Source organism: Miniopterus schreibersii (assembly GCF_964146895.1).
Source record: "Miniopterus schreibersii genome assembly, chromosome: 15".
Lineage (NCBI taxonomy): Eukaryota > Metazoa > Chordata > Mammalia > Chiroptera > Miniopteridae > Miniopterus > Miniopterus schreibersii.
The window spans coordinates 17,266,436-17,281,825 of NC_138115.1; the positions used below are offsets into that span (position 1 = coordinate 17,266,436).

General features: G+C 39.6%; 1 protein-coding gene across 7 annotated transcripts in view; it reads left to right on the forward strand.

Annotated features, from left to right (window-relative positions):
- Positions 1-15,390, forward strand: part of SFMBT1 (Scm like with four mbt domains 1) — a 107,862-nt gene that overhangs the window by 81,249 nt on the left and 11,223 nt on the right. For all 7 annotated transcript variants that reach the window (XM_081160303.1, XM_081160300.1, XM_081160302.1 and 4 more), the window contains 5 exons: positions 1,487-1,637; positions 3,660-3,742; positions 7,788-7,914; positions 11,631-11,744; positions 13,971-14,013. In XM_081160303.1, coding sequence (XP_081016429.1) covers positions 1,487-1,637; positions 3,660-3,742; positions 7,788-7,914; positions 11,631-11,744; positions 13,971-14,013 — 518 coding nt within the window. The remainder of the gene's footprint in view (positions 1-1,486; positions 1,638-3,659; positions 3,743-7,787; positions 7,915-11,630; positions 11,745-13,970; positions 14,014-15,390) is intronic.

A 15,390-nucleotide genomic window follows, 5' to 3' on the forward strand; every position in this document is an offset into this window, starting at 1 on the left:
TTGTATTTGTACTGTCCTGTGTTCTATGGCCCACTCCTTCTGAGGTTGGTTGCCCCAGCCAACCAAAGTGTGGGCACCAGAGTAGAGGGGCATGTTTTTTGGGGGGCAGGCCTAGCTATACTAGAGAAAGTTCAACTGGCAGGTGGGCCATGGTATCTGAAAAGTATGGAGGTGGGCAGTGTCGTCAGTGTCCAACCAGGTGCAGGGCCCACTGAGCTGAGGAGATGTGTGGGGAGCAGGTGATTCGTGTCACAGGATCTGCCAGTTGGATTGCTCCAGCCATGGATTCCAGGTCCAGACTTTAATCTTTTGAAAGACTGACAGAAGTAAGGCTCTTGTTAGGAGTAACCACAAGAACTGGGCAGGTTGTCAAGGCCTAGTTACTCAGGTACTAGAACTGAGGCATAAAAGAGAGGATTTCAGTTTAGATACCCATTCACTGAAAGCAGAACCAAAAGTCAAGTACAACTAGAGGAATAGTTGCTTTGATGCTGGGTATCCAAACTATTAAGATTTAAAGTTTCCGTGCCTTGAAAGAAAATTATTTTTAGGTTAGGGAGAGATTCTGGTCCTGCAATGGGTCAGAAGGCCATAACTGTGGAGTCTGAGGGTTGTGGGGCAGTAAGGAGCCAAGGGGGTTTATAAAACCTCTTTGGCATTTGAAACTAGGCTGGGATGTGAAAATCTAACATACTGGTGTAGTTGACTCCTCAGTAAGCCTAAACTGAATTTTGTTTGGAACTGTAATACTTAGATTTTGAATCCAGGTTCTGCTTATTCCTGGCTGTGTAACGTGGGGCAAGTTATTTACCCTCTTTTTTCGGTTACTCCTCACCTGAGGGTATTTTTTCCATTGGCTTTTTGAGAGAGTGGGAGGGAACAGGGGTGGAGAGAAAGAAAGAGAAGGAGACATCAACTGGTTGCCCCTGCACGCTCCCGACCCGGGCTGGGGAACGACCCTGCAACCCAGGTATGTACCCTTGACCAGGAATCGAACTCGTGACCCTTCGGTCCCAGGAGCTGTGCTCGAACCACTGAGCCAAACCAGCCAGGGCTTAACCTCTTTTTACACTTAGTGTCTTTATCTGCAAAATGGGGTTGATAGCGGTACCTACCTCCTTTAGGTTGTTAGGAAGATTAAAACTGAATTAATCCATGAAAAGCATTTAATTAAACGGTGCCTGGCCCAGATAATGCTTCCTGAGTGTGTGGCACTGTTAGTAATACCACTGTGGCCGTGAGCTTTTTCAATCCTCACCCAAGAATACGTTTCACTGATTTTTAGAGAGAGAGGAAGAGAGAGAGAGAACATCAGTGTGAGAGAGAAGCATCAATCTCCTACCTCCTGCGTGCACCCCGACCAGGGATCAGCCCTGCAGCCTAGATTGTGCCCTGACCGGGCATCAAACATGAGACCTTTTTGGTGTAGGGACACACACACACCTGAAACCATTCATCTGTCTTATCAATTAAATTGTGTGTACAGGTTTTTGATGAGAAGTACTTTCTGGTGGAAATGGATGACTTGCGACCAGAACATCGTACAAGGAGATCCTTTGTGTGCCACGCTGACAGTCCTGGTATTTTCCCTGTGCAGTGGAGTCTGAAGAACGGCTTACATGTCACCCCCCCTCCTGGTATTCATTTGTTCTGTTCTGAATCGTTCACTGGGAGCTTCCCTTTGAAATGAGATTTATCGGACGGCATTACCCAGATTTCTTGTCTTTCTCTCTCTTCATGCCCCAGCCCATCCTTAATATTTGGGAGCCCAAGACAAGTATAAATGAAGCCCCAGATTCCATATATTTACATATTTGAAAGTTATAAATTAAGTTAAGCTACTAAATAAAGCATGTTCTGTCCTATTACCTTGATGAGTGCATCTTCATGACAACCTGGGGTTCCATGCAGGTTCCCTAGTTCCTTCTATCTTGTTTCTGTTGGGAGGTCACAGAGGGGTGGGAGCAGTATGTGCAGTGAATGTTGGGAGCTGACTTTTGAGAAGAGACGTTAGAGCCAGAGCTAGGAGGTAGATTATTGGTGATTTTTAGGTTTTTGGGCCTCTTCTTGGAGGGAGACTCTTCAGATTCCAGGGAAAGGTTTATGGTCAAGAGTAGGACATAGAGAGGCTGTAGATAGGAAAGTAGCAGGTCATTTTCTGGTGTTCGAAACTTTGTAAAATATAATATTTGACCCTTTAATCAAGGCTCATAAATATGACTTAGTTGAGCTTGAATGAAGTTTTTAATATTTTTTAACTTGGAGTATCTGGAAGTGTCAGACAGTTTTCTGATTTTTCTATCAGCAAACCAGATGGGTTGGCAATCTATATGTCATTTTTTAGTAGGCTCCTGGTAAAGCCCAGCTTTACTCTCTAAATGCTGACTGCTGGAACATGGGGTGGAAGTACTCTGTGTGTTAGCAGGTGTCATAAATTTGGAACCTTTGCCTTCCATTCAGCTTTCATTCATCCAGCAGACATTTATGAGATGTTTGCTGTGAACCAGGCATTGGGTTTGCCACTGGGGAGACAGAAGTGAGTACAACACATCTTCTCCAAGGAACAAATGAGGGTGAACAGTAACAGAGCCTCCAGTTCCTCCTTCATCAGTGGACAAAATGGGAGTGCCTGCTAGTGGTGATGTGGGGAAGGGCACATCCACAAGAGCAAATTCTTGTTTTGCAGGAATGCTCTGGACATCCCAAATTCTTTATTCTGTCTGCTGCCTTTATGTGAAAACGAAGACTCATGATTAAAGCTATTGGAGCTTTCAGCATTATTATAGACAACTCAACTGTCCTTGCAAATAGAAGGAAAGCAGTGGAATATTTAATTGAAAATGGCAGATAATTTACTGTGAGGAATTGAGGTGGAGTCAAAGGCAGAACATGATACCAATCTCAGTTGGGCAGAAGAGATGATTGCAGGGGCTGTTTGGCTGTAGGGATGGCAGTCTTGAGTAGCCTGCTATGTGCCTATGAGATGTTAAGCTCTGCAGCAGAGCAGCTCTGACACAGCAGGCCCGGTCCAGCTCCTTGTTCACAGATGCAGAGACTTCTACCAGGAACCTTGGCCGATTTAAGTGGGGAGTTAAGCTCAACTTTTTTTTTCTGAAATGAATTTATGATTCAGGTAATAAGAACATTGAAATTCTGTAGGGCATGAATCTGAGAACCAGTGTCAAGAGTATCATATCTGTAGGAGCTAAGATATGTTTAAGGAAATAGCTTTATGAAAGAAAAAAGTCCTCATTGATTAAATAGTAGTGTTGTCTCGCTTCCTTTAGAGACTTCGTCATAATAGAATTGATAATAAGATTAGACTTATTGGTACAAATCAAATCCAGTTATAACTGTCCTAAATTTTTTGGTAAATTGCCAGTAACTAATCATAGAAAATACTGCTCAAAATAAAGACCTAGTTTGAAACATAAAAGTTTTAAAATTTATCCAAAGAATTATATTGTCATGTAGTTTGACCATATTTGCTTTATTTTATAAAATTAACAATGCTTTGGATTTATATAGTGTTTTTCCCCCTTGAAAATATCAGAGTTCCCAAATTAACAAAATTAGAAGTTGTGGGTGGACACTTGACAGAGCTGTAAAACTAGGTAGGCTTGTGTGGTGTGAATCATGGTTCTTTTGTCTCCACCTAGGTTACTCAGGCCAGGACTTTGATTGGGCCGACTACCTCAAACAGTGTGGTGCTGAAGCTGCTCCCCAGAGGTGCTTCCCTGAGGTGAGAAGCCCTGACCCCACGTGGCCACTGCTTTAGGACCACTACCTGTCCTTTTTATGATTATTACTCTTAAGTCAGTCCTCTCACTCAACCCAAATAAGCATCTTGTCGATTGTAATAAAATGGTCCAAGGAAAAATCCATTCACTGCAGAAGTTAATTTGTTAATTAGTACTTAAAGTTTATCAGTTTTATTTTTTATTAACTGAAATATTAAATAAAAATTTAGTTTATAATGATTTTTGATGGTTCAATAATATGGAAAACATTAAGTGGAGAAAAATTTCTAAACTTATTTAAAAATACTTTCAAAATAATAATAATAATAATTTATCAAAATAAAACCATGCACACAGTTTACAAAGCCAAACAGTAATAAAAAGCTTAGACTATAAAACAACAGTTCTCTGTCCTGTCCCTTTCCACAGCCTCCCTTCCCACAAGTAGTCACTTGCTATTCTTACTATTATTGTAATAGTTATATTTCTCATTTCAAAATAATGTGCTGCTGTTTTTTGAATCATTAATTTTAAACATGTCTGTTGGTTCTATATTATGGCAAATAAGCATTTAGCTATTTTACATTGCCTTTCTCCTCTGTCTTACCCCCACCTCTTCTTTCCATTAGAGTTATATTACAATTTTTGGTTAAATCTGAATTAAGTATTTACATTATCATGTACAGTCAGATATTATTCACAGCTGAACACTGCAGTGTTTTATAATTGTTTCCTTTTAAAATTTGTCCTTGTTTTTCGTAGCTTAATTTTCTTTTATTGCTAGTTTTTAAAGAACTTTTTAAAAAATATGTTTTTATTGATTTCAGAGAGAGGAAGGGAGAGGGGGAGAGAGATAGAAACGTCAGTAATGAGTCATTGATCAGCTGCCTCCTGCACGCCCCCTACTGGGGATCAAGCCTGCAATCTGGGCATGTGCCCTGACCAGGAATTGACCCATGACCTCCTGGTTCATAGGCTGACGCTCAACCACTGAGCCACACAGGCTGGGCTTTATTGCTAGTTTTCCCCACACCTTCCAGTAGCCTTTCATAACTATTTACACAAAGGCAATCACATTAGAAAATCTGTCATTCCCCCACTTTATGAAACAGTTTATTTGAAAGGTGGGAGAGACATTAATAATATATGTAGAAGTTCCCTTATCTGACTCTGTCAGGCATATAATTAGTGGGTTAATTGAAAGTCAGATAAATCAGGGAATCATCTTTTTGATGAAACAATCTATTTTAATTTAAGATGTATAAATATGCATTCATTTGTTAATCTTTTCCCTTGAGTATAGATTGTCATCAAGTGTTCCCTTGAGTCTTTTCTTGCATAAACTATACCTAACATAAACCCTGTGATTTTTTTAGTAGAATGACAGCTTTGATACTTTGAAACAATATGAATGTAAAATTATGCAGCCAACCACTTCTGCAGGTATCTGAAGTTCCACCATTAGCTCATGTTGTTTTGGCTCCATCCACCTGGTAAATGAACCCTGAGTGATTTGATTGTGTGGGACACAAGCACCAGTATCCCTGTGCCTGGGTCATAGTCTCATGTTTGGCGCCAAATACGCATGCAGCTGCCTTGCAGCATTTCCCGGAAGTCTCTTTGGTTCAGCTAGACCTGTGTATTTTCTTTCTAGTTAAAGGGTTTTGTTGTTGTTGTTTTAGTGTAGCGGGGTTAAAATACAATATGTTCTCTAGCCGTGTTTTCTTTGTCATATGTACATTGCCATTCTGATACCCTGATGTAGGAAATCTGACATTTCTAATATTTTTCTTTGAGACATCCCTCTTAGCAACCTCCATTCTCTCTTCCTAGATGGGTTGCTCTCTAGGCTTGCAGGGTAGTTTTAATCCTGGAAACTGCCCTTCAGTTCCACCCAATGAATTGAGACTCTCCTTTCTGTGTGGCCTCCTTTCTTTTTGGTTTACTCTCCTGTTTCGATGGAGCCTGTTTCTCAGTAGCTTCCTGAAATGTTATGCAAGGGAGGTAAATTTTTATAGGCTTTGCATGTTTCACAGTGTCTTCATTCTACTCATTTGATTGATTGGCTCATTGTGGAATTTTAGTTTCAGAAGTTACTTTACTTGAGAGTTTGAAAACATTACTCAGTTGTTTTCTACTTTCCAGTGTTGCTCTACCTTCCAGAGGAGTTGAAAGCCATTCCTATTCTTGACCTTCTGTAGATGACCTGCCTTTGCTTCCTCCTTGGAGGGTTATAGAATCGCTCTCACCACGTTTCACAGTGACAAGTTTGTTGTGGCTTGTCTTCATTCATATGCTGGGTTTTCACTGAGCACGTTGTCTCTGGACATTTGTGCCTCTCTCTGTGCTGGGAGGTTCTCTTGAATTTCTTCTTTAATTTCCTTCCATTTTTCTATTTTTCTAGAATTTTAAAATTTTGTATGTTGGGCTTCTGGATGAGACCTTTGCTTTGCTTTTTTTCCTCCTGTTTTCTGTTTCTTAGTCTCTTTGCTTTGCTTGCTGGAAGATTTCCTAAACTTTATCTTTCAACCCTTTTTTAAAAAAAAGTTCACTTAGAGAGAGAGAGGCCCTTCTTTTGAGTTTTTAATTTTTACTATCATGGTTCTGATATCCAGAACTATTTCTATTCTGAATATTTGGTTTTAATAGCATATAATTCTTGTTTTAAGGATGCGATAGTTCCTATCACTAAGAGGATGTCTGTATTTCTGCCTTTTGGGAAGTTTTCTTCTTGCTTCCCCCCCTCCCCCCCAAATTGCTTGCTTTGTGTGTTTTGGTCTCTAGCTTTCATATCTTTAGATGTCTGTTAATTCTTGGTTGTTTGCTTATACTTAAGAATGATGGACTAAAAGAAAAAACTGATTGGAAGCTCTGAGGATGGTGGTGGGGCTTGTCAACCTTGAACTTCCCTATAGGGTGGGATCTGGCTGGTCATTTGTTGGGGACCCCTAATCCATATTTTTATGTGTTTCTTCTTGGGCTTATCATGTTACCACAAGAAATCTCTCCTAGTCTCTTGCCAGGAAAGTAGAGGCAAGGGCTGGGTCTTTCACATTCCATATGCAAACCCCTGTTTTGGGCACTGCATGTTTGTCCTCAACAGTCCCTGTGTCCTCTTGCTCAGGGGTCTTGTGTATTACCCTCCCTCGAGGATTAAATTTCATCTTTGGTAGGGAAGGGGAAAGGACAGTTGCACTGAGCTGTGGAGTGGAGGAGCTGATGGCATGACCTAAATTTCAACAAGTCTTTTTATTTTACCTATTTCTTTTCCACCTCTAGTTGCCCCCTACCTGGTGCTGCCAGTTTGTAGCTTTCTTTGCTGTCCACTTAGATTTACCTTTCTTTAATCTGTTAAGTTAGTTCTAGACCCTGTTCTAAATTTTAGCTTATAGAATGTTGTTGTCGTCTCCGTTGCGGTTCATCTATCCCAGCAGGTTTATTTCTTTAAAAACACTGCTTTAGTTTTAGTGAATTGTCAGAAGGAAGAGAGAACAATCAGATAAAGAAGTTCATTTCTTTATCCTGACCCAGAAGCTGCAAATTTGAAAAAAACATATTTAAAATAATGCTTTCCCCTAATTCATAAGCATTATTCATCCTTGACTGCCTTTTATGATACACATAGCAGTAGGAACCAAACAGTTTATTGTATGATGGGCCCTTTATGGGAAGGTCAGTGAACCAACAGTGGTGAGGAGCCATTTGGTTCAGGGCACAGAACCTTAGGTACTTTATTTTATGGAAACCTCATACTGACCTGGTGAGGTATGTGTTCTCAATGTCATCTGACATATGAGGCAAAAAGAGGCTACTAGCTTGAGCAAGGTCACAAAGGTAGCAGTAGTGCAGGTGTATCTCACCTCAGAGACTGCCTGTAACACCGAGAGGAAAGACATTTTTCCTTTGCTTCATTAAGAAACAAACAAAGCAAAGTTAATTTATAGCCTTAAAGTATTACTCTAGGATTAAATATTACTTGGAAAGTTTTCTCAGAATAGCACGAATTAACACCTAGTATGTTTTGGATTGGATTCATTTATTTTCTAGTCAATTTCTGAGCATGAGTTTAAGGAGAACATGAAGCTTGAGGCGGTGAACCCCCTACTCCCTGAGGAAGTGTGCGTTGCCACCGTCACTGCAGTGCGAGGCTCCTACCTGTGGCTCCAGCTGGAGGGTAAGTGCCAGCACCCCCAGAAGCCTTCCTTCCTGTGGCTGCTCTTCTCTGTTCACCCCTATACGATGGTTTGTTAAACTTAGTAGATTAGCTAAAAACCCCTTGTTTAACCTGGCTGGTGTGGCTCAGCGGTTGAGCATTGACCTATGATCCGGGAGATTCTGGTTTGATTCCCAGTCAGGGAACATGCCTGGGCTGCAGGCTTGATCCCAGGCCGATCAATGACTCATCATTGATGTTTCTATCTCTCCCTCTCTGTTCCTTTCTCTCTGAAATCAATAAAATCTATTTAAGCGGGGGGTGTCTTGTTCAGAGACTTGTATTTTATAATGCAAGATTCTAAAGTAAGAATTTCTTTTCTTGTTCTTGGCTTTCAAAGTTTAGGAAATGAATGTAAATGAAAAGCCTTTACCACAGAGTCCCCTGTTTTCTTAAAGGGGAAAGTATAAGTCGCATAGCATATATTTTGATCTGCCCAAAATATATGGGCATGCGCATTAATGACTAGCTTATTCAAGAGATAATATTTTGGTTGTCCCCATCCATTAGAACCAAAATATATGTAAAATAAAAAAGATATACAGTGGTACCTCGGTTTTCTAATGTAGTCGGTTCCAGAAGACCATTTGAGTTCTGAAACGTTTAAAAACCAAGGCACAGTTTCCCATAGAAAGTAATGCAAAATGGATTAATCATCCCAGACCTTTAAAATCAACCCCTAAAACAGCAATTTAACATGAATTTTACTGTCTAATGATACCACAGATCCATAAAATGATACACAATGAAAGCAATAAACACAATGTACTGTACTGTAAAAGCAATAATAAATAAACACAATGTAAAAACAGTACTGTAGGTGATAAAAATGAAAATGTAATTTTTCTTACCTGCAATGATGATAGTCATGGTTTGGATGGAGGGGTCCCCTTCAGTAATCACAATAGTGACTATTGTTGAGGTATTCTGTGGCCCTCTTCCATAATCACTGTAGGTGACTCCTCTCCTGCCATTCCTTCCCTTGGTTTTTTTACACCACTGGCACCTGGTTCAGACTCACTGGATCTTTTCCTCACTAAAAGTTTTTCAATTGACATTTGCTTTTTCCGATGTTTTAAAATTTGTCTAAGGTGAGACACAGCATTATCATTGCAAGTATTAGTGGCGTGACTTACAGCAGCTTTATCAGGGTGATATTTTTCAACAAATATTTGCACTTCAACCCATTTTGCACACATTTCTTTGATCAGTGCATTAGAAACACTTTCTCTTCCCTCCTCCTGCTCCGAAGACAGTTAGTTCCTCAGTTGCCACCTGTTGCTGCTCCTTCAGAACGTTTGGAAGTTCTTCTGTGACAAGTTCAGTCCTGTGGTCCTCCAGTGACCCCTCCCCATCATCACTACTCACTTCCAAGCCCGTGGACTTTCCCAGAGACATGGTATCAACAATAGGAGCATCCCCTTCAACACTCTCGGATACGTGTTCAGGGACAGCTGGCCACAGTTTTTTCCGTGCTGACTTCATTGTTCTGTGAGACACATCCCTCCATGCTTTGTCTGTGAGCTGTAAGCAATGTAGGATATTGAAATGATTCTCCCAGAACTCTCTGAGGGTTAGCTGTGTGTCCGAGGTCACCTCAAAGAACCTTTGGAACAGTGCTTTGGTGTAAAGCTTCTTAAAATTAGATATGACCTGCTGGTCCATGGGCTGGATGAGTGGAGTTGTGTTGCGGGGCAAGAATTTTACATCGATAAAACTGAACTCTCCCATCAACTCGTTCTCCCAGCCTGGAGGGTGAGCTGGAGCATTATCCATAACAAGCAGGCACTTCATTGGAAGATTTTTGTCTTGGAGGCATTTTTTTTTACACTTGGCCCATACACTTCATGATACTACTCAATAAAAAATTGCCTGGTTACCCAAGCTTTGCTGTTTGCCCTCCATATCACATGCAATTTGCTTTTTATGACATTGTTTTTCTTAAATACCCTGAGGTTCTCAGAATGGTAGACTAGCAAAGGCTTCAACTTAAAATCCCCACTCGCATTCCCACGAAATAAAAGGGTCAGCCTGTCTTTCATGGGTTTGTGTCCTGGCAGTGATTTCTCCTCTTTTGTTATGTAGGTCCTCTTTGGCATTTTCTTCCAGAAGAGGCCTGTCTCATCACAGTTGAAAACTTGTTGGGGAAGGAGACTCTCTGCCTCTTACATAATCTTTAAATTCCAAAACAAGTTGGTCGGTGTTGTCTTTCTTGGCACTGGCAGCTTCACCGTGTCTCACCATACTGCGTATGCCACTTCTCTTAAACTTTTCAAACCACCCTCTACTTGCCTTGAAAATATCACTCTCAGCACTTGTTCCAAGGGTGTTTTTGATGAGGTCAGCATGCAAATGTAAAGCTTTTTCACAAATCATGCTCTCAGAAATGCTTTCGCCAGCCAACCGTTTTTCATTTATCCATATGAAAAGCAATTTTTCCACTTCTTCAGTCATCTGTGTTCTTTGTCTTGTGTTTTAACACCTCTTGCAACATTGGCTCCTTTAATGGCTTCTTCGTTTTTTAAGGTGGTACAAATTGTAGATTTGGCCATACCAAACTGTGTTGCCAAATCACATACACGGACACCACTTTCATGTTTGGAAATAATTTCCTTCTTCACTTCCATTGTTGTTCTGTTAATGATTCTCTTAGCTTTGTAGCTTTTATCCATTTCTCACAGCAAAGGGTGATTGGCAGAGGGCTCTTGAGATGACATGAACACAGATTGATTGCATACAGTCACAAAAACAAATTGGTTGCAAGCGTGCTCCTGAGATGAGCACAGGTTGATTGCACACAGTCACCAAATAAGCCCAAATATCACCTCTGTGTTGTGCGGGTGCTCAGGGTTCAACAGCCAGCAGCTAGGCCTCAGGATCTTGCCCTCAGCAGAAGCCGTGTGGCATGTTTGACTTCCAAGGCATGTTCGAAACTGAAGCATTTCCTTCTGGGTTTACAGCTTTTGTAAACCGAAATGTTCGTTAATGGAGGTGTCCGAGAACTGAGGTACCACTGTATTATGCTAAAAGTAATAATCATTAGTTGGACATGTTTGTGGACAGAAGCACAGGGTGAGTACTCAGCGCTGTAGTTACTGTATGTGGCCTAGATTCCATTTTTACTTGGCTGCCAAATAGACCTAGTACCTTCTGTTTTCAGTTTGTAGAATTGGCATTTGATACAGATATCAAGGAGAGTATTGAATATAGACTTTATTTTTTAACCCTGCTGAGCAACTTGCCTATATCACTTCCTAATTTGAATTCACTGATCTACCTTCTGGCTTGTTCCCAAGTGCCACAACTGATATTCTCATTGAGTAGAACTGTCCCTTTTGTCTTTGTTTTCCAGTTATTTCATGGAGTTGACTGATATTTGTCAACCATCTGAATGATACTGCTGGTAGTTTCAGTTGCTTATTTGCTGTTCCCTAACGAAGGGTCACCCTGTATATTCACTCCCCCTATTTTGGTCTTTATACAGCTGTGCATGAGAAACAATTAACTTTTTTTCTCTTAATGTTTGTCACACATGAAAAAGTATGACTTCTGTGTAAAAAGAACTTGTTTAAGAGACTTCGTGTCTGTATTATTGCAGCAGTAGAACATTGATTGTCTAGAAAGTAGTTTATGAAGAAGGGTATTTAATGGTTCAAAAATTTTTAAAATCTAAACAGGTTCTAAGAAGCCTATACCTGAATACATCGTGAGTGTGGAATCCATGGATATATTCCCGTTGGGCTGGTGTGAAACCAATGGCCATCCCCTCAGCACTCCTCGTCGAGCTCGAGGTACTTGTCTTTTTCTAGGTCGGAGGGTTGGTGGTTAAATAATCTGTTGTGTGGCTGCTACCAATTAGGATGAATCTGGACATTTCAGAGAAAAACAAAATGATGTTCTGGTTATCTGTTCCTGCATAGGGAATTATTTATTGCAACAAACATTTATTGTCTTACAGTTTCTGTGGGTCAGGAATCTGGGCACACCTTAGCTGGGTCCCCTGGGTTCGTCTCTCACAAGGCTGCCATCAAGGTGTCAGCCAGGGCTCTAGAAATCTCAAGGCCCAACTGGGGGAGGGTTTTCCCCATGTCTACCCAGAGGATTGTTGACAAGGATACATTTCCTAGTGGACTGTTGGACTGAGGGCCTCAGTTCCTTGCTGGCTGTTGGTTGGAGGCTCCCCTCAATTTCTTGCCACATGGGCCTCTATAGGGGAGCTCACAGTGTGGCAGTTGGCCTCCATCAGCCAAGTGAGAGAACAAGAGAGGTTGAGCAAGATGGAAGCCAGACTATTTCTGTAACCTGATATTAAAAGTAATTCACCCCCACCCTTAAAACAGCTTTATTGAGATATCATTTATATAACATAACATAAATTTTGTTCTTTTAAAGTACAGCAGGTCCTCAAATAACGTGTTTTGTTCAACGTCATTTGTTATAACGTTGATGAGGTGCCATAGGAACTTAACTTTTGTTAATTAGCCTATGGTAAAATTGGTTTTGTAATATGTCATTTCGCTTCAAGTGGCAGAACCTATTGAAGGTGTTAAGTGAGGACTTACTGTATACAATTCAGTGGTTTTTAGTATAGTCACAGTTATGCCACTGTCACCACAATCTGAGAACATTTAATCATCTCAAAAGAAAACCACACTCTTTAGCAGTCCTGCCCTGCAGCCTTAGGCTGCTACTAATCTAATTTCCATCTCTATAGATTTGCCTGCTCTGAACAGTTCCTATAAATAGAATCATACACTATGTGGTCTTTTGTGACTGGCTTCTTTTACTTGGCATATGTTTTCAGAGTTTATTCATGTTTTAGTATATATCAGTACTTCGTTTGTTTATATTTCTGAATAACATTCCTTTGTTACAGCTCTACCAAATTTTGTTTATCCATGCACCAGCTGATAGACATTTGTATTGTTTTCATTCCTTAGCTATTATGAATAATGCCACTGATGAACATTTGTGTACAGATTTTTATGTGGACTCAGGTTTTCATTTTATTTGAGTGTATCACCCTGTTTAACACTGCCAGACTGGTTTCCAAAGCAGCTGCACCATTTACATCCCCACCAGCAATGTGTGAGGGTTCCTTTCTTTCCATATTCTCCCCAACATTTATTTTCTGGGGTTTTTTGTTTGGTTTTTATAATAGCCATCCTGGTGGGTGTGGGGTGGTATCTTAACTGTGGTCTCCACTTGCATTTCCTTAATGACTAGTTATATGGAGCATCTTTTTGTGTGCTTGTTAGCCATTAGTATATCTTCTTTGGAGAAATGTTTGTTCAATTCATTTGCCCATTTTTAATTGTTTGCTGTTGTTGAGTTGTAGGATTTTGTTATGTATTCTAGGTATCCCTTATCAGATACATGATTTTGCAGATATTTTCTCCCATTCTGTGGGTTGCCTTTACCTTTCTTGATAGTGTCCTTTGATGTATAAAACTTTTTCATTTTGATATAGTGCAATTTGTTTTTTCTTTTGTTGCCTGTGCTTCTGTTGTCATAACCAAGAAATCATTGCCAAATCTAGTGTCATGGATATTTCCCCCTATGTTTACTTCTAAGAGTTTTAAAGTTTTACCTCTAAAGTTTAGGTCTTGATCCATTTTGAGTGACTTTTTGTATGTGGTGTAAGGTAAAAGTCCAACTTCATTATGGATACTCAGTTTTCCTAGCACCATTTGTTGAAAAGACTACTTTCCCTACTGCATCTGTTGGCATCCTTGTGAAAATCAGTTTTTCTTTTGAATATCTATCCCTGCTTAGAAAATATTCATGAGAGTTGATTGACACCGGGAGCCTTAAAAATATTATTTTTGATCTTTGTTGAAAGACCTAGAAAATGTGCTTCAGTCTAGATATATAAAATACATATATATATATGTATATATATGTATATATATATATATCACCAGGTTTCAAATATGCTAATGTTATATTAATACATATATAGCTTCTCTGTCTTTTAATTTTTCTTGACAATACACGTTATTGTTTTCTTATTACAGTACACAAACAGAGGAAAATTGCAGTGGTTCAGCCTGAAAAACAGTAAGTAATATGATAGTAGGTTTGAACAGTTGATATTTGAAAGTTAGAATATCTAAGAAAAAAATAAGAGTGTATCTCCTCACATGTTATTTTCTCAGGTGGAAGCATAATCCTTTAATTCCGCTTTTGGTAGTTTATGTACTTCTCTTTACAGTTTATACATTTCCTAAATGACATTATATACAGAAGGGTAAAATCCACTCTCAAGATGTCCCCCAAATTGAGTTTTCTTTGGCTTTTAGAGCTGGAAGGCATTTGAATATGAGAGAAAATAGAGTCTCAATGCTGAGATTTGTTAAGGAAGAGCAAAAATTGTAAATTAGGATATTGTCACAGTGAAAAAATGCTTGAGCTAGAAGACAAGTCTAAACTAAGAGGCACATGAAAGGAGTCCCTTTGTGTCCTATCAAGAGAACCTTTGTAGCACATCTTCCTTCACAGCTTTTGAGAAGCAGCTAATTAGTGTTGCCTTAAAAATACAAGGGTTCCTGTGTATATGTGTGTGTTTTTAAACATTGGGTTTTCAGTTTTGTATTAATTTGCTTAGGCTGCCATAACAAAATGCCACAGATCGGGTCGCTTAAACAACAGATTGATTTCTCTCAGTTCTGCAGTCTGGGGAGTCTGAGATCAAGGTGCCAGCCTGATTTGGTTCCTGGTCAGGGCTCTTTTCCTAGCTGGCAAACTGCTATCTTCTCACTGTGTCCTCACATGGGAAGAATGGAGAGGGATCTTTCTTCCTCTTCTTGTAAGGCCACCAATCCTATTAGATTAAAGCCTGACCCTTATTTACCTCCTAAAAGCCCTATTTCCAAATATAGTCATATTGAGGATTAGAATTTCAACATGTATTTTAAAGGGACACAATTTTGGTTATTGCAGATTCTAATTTATATCTGCTTTTTGTGGCTATGTGAGTAATTAAACTGACAGTAGTAGTAGGAAGGCCACAGAATTCCATTCCAGGTAGTGACATGAGACAGCAGTGACAAAATCTGGCCTTGGCTTTTTCCTTGATTTAGTTGTCAAGACTGATCCAAAGTTTTAGTTAGGAAGTATTTTAAAAAGATAAATTAGCCTTTTTCAGTGATTGCTGCAAATACAGTAATTCTCTTTTTTAATAATATGTCTCTAATTTTTAAACTGATGGGAAAAGATAGACCCTATATTAAAAATGTTTCTGTTCTTTGACGATTAAAAGAAACGAATAGTTTACTTGTGTTTTTAGAATCACTGAAGGAATTCTGTAATTGTCGCTCACATGAATGAAAGGAGGTTTGTTTGAACATGCAGTATCACATGTCTATAGACTGCTGGTTCCTTAGGCTGTGTACACAGTTTTAAAAACAGTTGCCATTTTTAAAAAAGTAAGATCAA